Source organism: Stenella coeruleoalba, assembly GCF_951394435.1.
Source record: "Stenella coeruleoalba genome assembly, chromosome: 18".
NCBI classification, from domain to species: Eukaryota; Metazoa; Chordata; class Mammalia; order Artiodactyla; family Delphinidae; genus Stenella; species Stenella coeruleoalba.
In genome coordinates this window covers 24,886,653-24,892,652 of record NC_137164.1, presented here as the reverse complement: position 1 = coordinate 24,892,652, position 6,000 = coordinate 24,886,653, and the positions used below count along the sequence as shown (strand labels likewise).

The window sequence follows — 6,000 nt, the reverse complement described above, 5'->3', positions numbered from 1 at the left end:
CTTTCCCCACTTTGATAATTTGTGGGTTATTATTCATCGGCCCTCTGTCTACTATAGTGTATCTTTGAGTAACCAAGCAGACAAGAACTTCCAGGTGGATGAAGAGAATTGAACAAAAAAGAATTATATCAGATGTTCTGATTTAACATACTTGAGTATTTAAAAGTTTAAAGACTCACATTGGTTCTTATTGTTTATGTTGTCTAAGTTTTTATCAGCCCAACTAGGATGGGAGCTTCTTGAAAATAAAGACAAATGACTAACTTCTTCTGCATTCCCATAAACCTCCAACACATCATTAGTACTTCAGAGTAAAAACCTTAATACACCTTGGCTTTGAACAACAGAGCAATGATTTTTCAGGCAAGGCATATATCAACCCTCCACAGGGAAAGTTTCTCTAATTCAGATACTCCTTCCTAGGAGGATACTTCTTTCCCTCCCACTCTCTTCTCCCATAGTAAGAATTCTACTATAGTAAGCCACTGTGATTGATGAGCCCATGTCACAGTATTTAGTAGATATAGGTCAAATGTTTTAAAAAATGGGACAACATGGTTCTAATCAATATCAGAAGAAAAACAACTTCCAGCATCATCTATGGACAAATCCTCAAACACACCTACCATAATCAGCTGGTGTATAATTCAGAAGTTCAAATTTCCAGTGTTTGTAGCTTGAATAATTCTGATACATATCAAATATTTCCCGGGTAAATTGTTGGCAGATATCACCTAAGAGAAAATATAAAAATATTCAGTCAGCACACATTTCTCCAAAGAAGACATATAGATCGCCAGTAGGCACACGAAAAGATGCCCAACGTTGCTAATTATTAGAGAAATGCAAATCAAAACTACAATGAGGTATCACCTCACACTGCTCAGAATGGCCATCATCAAAAAGTCTACAAACAATAAATGCTGGAGAGGGTGTGGAGAAAAGGGAACCCTCCTGCACTGTTGGTGGGAATGTAAATTGGTGCAGCCACTCTGGAAAACAGTATGGAGTTTCCTTCAAAAACTAAAAATAGAGTTGCCATATGACCCAGCAATCCCATTCTTGGGCATATATCTGAAGCAAACTCTAATAAGAAAAGATACATGCACCCCAATGTTCATAGCGGCACTATTTACAATAGCCAAAACATGGAAGCAACCTAAATGTCCATCAACAGAGGAATGGATAAAGATGTGGTACATATATACAATAGAATACCACTCAGTTATAAAAAAGAATGAAATAATGGCATTTGCAGCAACATGGATGGACCTAGAGATTATCATACTAAGTGAAGTAAGTCAGAAAGAGAAAGACAAGCACCATATGATATCACTTGCATGTGGAATCTAAAATATGACACAAATGAACTTATTTACAAAACAGAAACAGACTCACACACATAGAAATCAAACTTATGGTTACCAAAGGGAATAGGGGGTGGGGAGGGATAAATTAGGAGTTTGGGATTAGCAGATACAAACTACTACATATAAAATAGATAAACAACAAGGTCCTACTGTATAGCACAGTAGGATAGAAAATATTCAATATCCTGTAATAAACCAAAATAAAAAGAATATGAAAAAAATATTCATTTCTAACTGAATCACTACGCTGTACACCAGAAACTAACACAGCATTGTAAATCAACTATACTTCAATAAAAAATTTTTTAAAAATCAGCACAAATTTCTTAGAGAGTCCTCCTTAAGTAAAAACCCCTTAGGAGTTGAGAAATGACTACTTCCGAAGTGAAACACATTTAACAGACTTTTAAAGTTACAGTGTGTCATATCAAGGTAACATTTAAGTATTTTTTAAGATCATTTATGATAAAATTATTTTATTGACCTCCAGTAGTTCTTCCAGATGTCACCTCTAAAATAACATCATTTTTGTCATATTTCTCCTTTGGCACTAGACTCTGGAGAAGCTGAAAAAGAAAAAAAAAAATCAGTATTAGTGTGTATATTTTCCATGGTATACTGCTATTCCTTGAACTTAGATAAAAGACCCCCAAATACTAAAAAATCAGTAATTAACAAAATCATAGACCATCTCAAAGAGGTCTGGTCCTAAAATGCTTTAATAAGTAGACCTAATTAGGCCTAAAATAAATGATGATTCATGTTAACAATGAAGTTACTTGTTGGCATATTTTCTACAATGCTATCAAATTATCTTAATTTTCTAAAATGCAAAAGTTTAGATCAAAGTCCAGTGTTCCATTCAATTTTCTTCAAATTTTGCTTCTGATTAGTCTTAAACAGTAGCTTCTTTCATCTAATGAAAGAAGTAAGCTCTGAAAGTCTTCATTTGGAGAAAATGAGGACTTTTAACATATGATTATATATTCTCTCCCACAATAAATGACAGCGGACGGCCACCAGGCCGTGCCCTGTCTTCTCAGCAGAGTTGCTGTTTAAAGAGTAGATTGAGGATTCCCAAGGTAAGGCTCAAATAGTTTCTCAGTGTGACAAGAAAAAAAGGGGCTTTCTAATAAAGAAAGCAACCAACTTACCTCTTAGGAAGAAAAGGGAAGCAACTTTATTATTACTAAAAGGTCTTTCAAATCAAACTGAAAGTATCTATGTGTCATGATTCCCCCTACCGACAATTTTTGAAATAGTCCATCTCTGCTAGAAATGATATAGCCTGCAGGAGAGAATAGTAGACTAAGAGTCAGACGTCCTACATCTGCTTTTGACTAGCTGTTTAAATCAGTGAAAACAATAACTGATACCTCCATCCTCATCCTCAAAAAGTCCCTCTAGAGATTATCATACTAAGTGAAGCAAGCCAGACAGAGAAAGACAAATATCATATGATACTGCTTGTATGTGAAATCTAAAAAAAAAAAGATACAAATGAGCTTATTTACAAAACAGAAATAGACTCACAGACATAGAAAACAAACATATGGTTACCAAAGGGAAAAGGGGTTTGGGATTAACATACATCCACTACCATATATAAAATATATAACCAACAGGGACCTACTGTATAGCACAGGGAATTATACTGAATATTCTGTAACAACCTATAAGGGAAAAGAATCTGACAAAGAAGATATATGTATATCTGAATCACTGTGCTGTACATCTGAAACTAACATAACATTGTAAATCAACTATAATTCAAGGAAAAAACGTCTCTCTACTGGATTCCCAGGGTAGGGAAGACTGAAGGTAGGAGGATGGCAAATATGACAAAGGGGAACATAGTACATAGCACCGTATTTTCATTTTCTTTTAGACAAACCATCCATTGAGCTAGAAGGGACTAAAGACTTGTATTAACCCACTGTCTCTATGCCCTTGGATTCATTCCATTCTATCCTGAATGCAAATTTTCAATCCTTAATTAACCCAGTTACCATGTACCACTCCCTCTTTCTAAGACTTAAAACCCCCTGACTCTACTCCATGTTGAAGTAAATTTCTTCACTAGCATGTGTTCCCTTGTCTGGTAACTTAATAGATTCAGCTTTGGAATACTTTTGTCTGGGGGGGGTTGGTTTCGTTCCTTGCCAACACAATCTCTTCAATCTCATTCTGTAGTAAATGACAGCACTAAACCCAATATTATCAATCATCATAAGAGAAGACTTAATCAACTGGTGTTTGGAAAATACTTTGAGCAGCAAAACATAGTCTAGCAAGAATAGTATTCCTTTACATTAACATTGCTGAGATTAGTTTACCTCTTAAAACATACCTCACTGTATAACATGTTGATTTTCTGAAGAATGGTTTGCCTCTCTTCCAAAGCAAGTTCTTGTAACTGCTTTTCATCTTCTTTATTTAGACCTACAAACCATCGACAGAAATAATGGTAAAAATGTTTAAATACTTACAAAGAAATTCTTAAATAGCTATCTAATCTCTACCTACTAGGTTTTATTTCAGTTGTGAAGGCAAGGGATTATACAAAAGAACAGAATAGTTAGAGAATGTAAAGTATTTGCTAAGTGTGTCCAAAAAACTCAGTGTGAAGACAAATACGATCTTGCCCCAATGAGCTGGTGATTTGAATGTCTGTAAGTAATTATAGAAATCAGTGATAAATCAAACAGGTTTAAAAAAGGGACTGGCTAATTAAATGTAAACCCGAATAAGCTAAGTTTCAGGGTAAACTGGGGTGACCGTTTCTTGTCTAAAGCTGGCAGCCATTACCCAGCACACTGTGAGTAATGTAGCATGGCTAGAACCTCTTTTTTTTTTTCAAGAGAAGTCAGAAATAAGACCTCTTTAAAATTCTGAAAGCTCTTGAAATGTTCATACTTAGTAAACATTTTTTAAAAACACCACATGGGTCAAAAAACCACACATCCTTGCAAGCCTCTGCTTTATGGAAAGAACAGTCATTTTCACATCATTTCAAAGCAGAAAGTTAAATCATGGAGCTCTAATAACACAAGCTATCAATGAGATAGTGGCCAAGTAGGGTGGATCCCATAACCTTTGACTCCATTGCTTTAGATGCCCAGAGATTCCATTTGTCACTGGTGATGTGTGCTAGATGAGGTAGAAATTTTTAATTCTTAAAAATAAAGAAGAAAATAGAAATGAAGACTCATACAGGAGAGAAGGCTCTTTAAAATTCTTTTCTAGTCATGGAAGTCATGGGGGTCTGGCGGGATTCTATGCCTCATTCCTGCTTTCAACATTTCACACTTACTCTGTGCTAAATACTCTGCCAGTTGCTGGGGACACAAGGATGAATAAAACATGGTTCAGGGCTAAAGTGGCTCAGTCTGGTGGGAAAGGTGGACACATTCACTTGATTACAGTATGTGGTGTGGGCAGGACCATCAAGGCCTAAAGGGTGGTCTAACCCAGACTTCAACCCCTAAGGAAGGCTCCTAGATAAGGGGCCACCTGAACTCAATTCTAATTATGGATCACCTGTTGCAGAATTGTAGTATCGCTACTGGCCTCACCTTGTGCACATAAGTCTCAGGTCAGAGGTACCAGAAAAACCTGCTGATCTGCAATCATATAAAATTATTTTTGTGGCTTTTTATTATTTACTGAACTGTAAGATCCAATCTAGTTCAATTTCACTGTATCAACAGATTCAAGAGTCTATTACACCTTATGTTTGGTGCCGCAGGAAATAAAGATGAGTAAGACACAGGCCCTGTACTTCCCTGGTGGCGCAGTGGATAGGACTCCATGCTCCCAATGCAGGGGGCCCGGGTTTGATCCCTGGTCAGGGAACTAGATCCCACATGCATGCTACAACTAAGACCCAGTGCAACCAAATAAATAAATATTAAAAAAAAAAAAAGAGGGCTCATGTCGTTTAAAAAAAACAGGGAAAGGGACTGAAGTTAAGACAATTACATAATGGATCAGAATATAAAACAGAGAAAGGCAATCATACTTGTTTTACAGAGGGGAGTGAAGCCAAAGGATGATAGTCAAGCCATACTAATATTACACATGATACAAACGTGGCTGAAAGAGGTTATGTCAATTTAATTTGGAAAGCATTTAGTAAGCTCCTATTATGTGCAAGCAACTTTCCCAAACTAATTAATTACAAATTTGAGTGGCATTATGCGAAAGAGTAAAAAATAATCCTCATTAAAAGAGGTGAGAGGGAATTCCCTGGCGGTCCAGTGGTTAGGATTCTGCACTTCCACTGCAGGGGGCACATGTTCAATCTCTGGTCAGGGAACTAAGATCCCGCATGCCTCATGGCCAAAAAAAAAGTGAGAGACTCGCAGACCACTAATAGGAGGCAGAAAAAGGTAAGGCTTTGGACATCCAGGACTTTACAGGTATAGCTGTGACTGGCCTCGATGCTGCTTAACATCTCTAAGGCTTAATGAAACAGGATGGAGCACAAAAGAAAGTTTATAAATTAAACTAAAAGCCAATAGCAAGGGACTTTCCTGGTGGTCCAGTGGTTAAGACTCTGTGCTCCCAATGCAGGGGGCCTGGGTTCCATCACTGGTCACGAAACTAGATCCCGCATGCTGCAACTGAA

The 6,000-nt window shown here is 36.9% G+C and overlaps 1 protein-coding gene across 5 annotated transcripts in view; it reads right to left on the bottom strand.

Moving 5' to 3' along the window:
• The window catches only part of MTRF1 (mitochondrial translation release factor 1), a 67,717-nt gene that overhangs the window by 38,119 nt on the left and 23,598 nt on the right, over positions 1 to 6,000 (bottom strand). For all 5 annotated transcript variants that reach the window (XR_013824806.1, XM_079902731.1, XM_079902732.1 and 2 more), the window contains 3 exons: positions 3,721 to 3,812; positions 1,855 to 1,936; positions 627 to 734 (listed from right to left, as the gene is read on the bottom strand). Coding sequence is in view for 4 of the 5 variants with exons in the window: in XM_079902731.1 (XP_079758857.1) it covers positions 627 to 734; positions 1,855 to 1,936; positions 3,721 to 3,812 (282 nt within the window). In the remaining variant the exon portion in view is untranslated. The remainder of the gene's footprint in view (positions 1 to 626; positions 735 to 1,854; positions 1,937 to 3,720; positions 3,813 to 6,000) is intronic.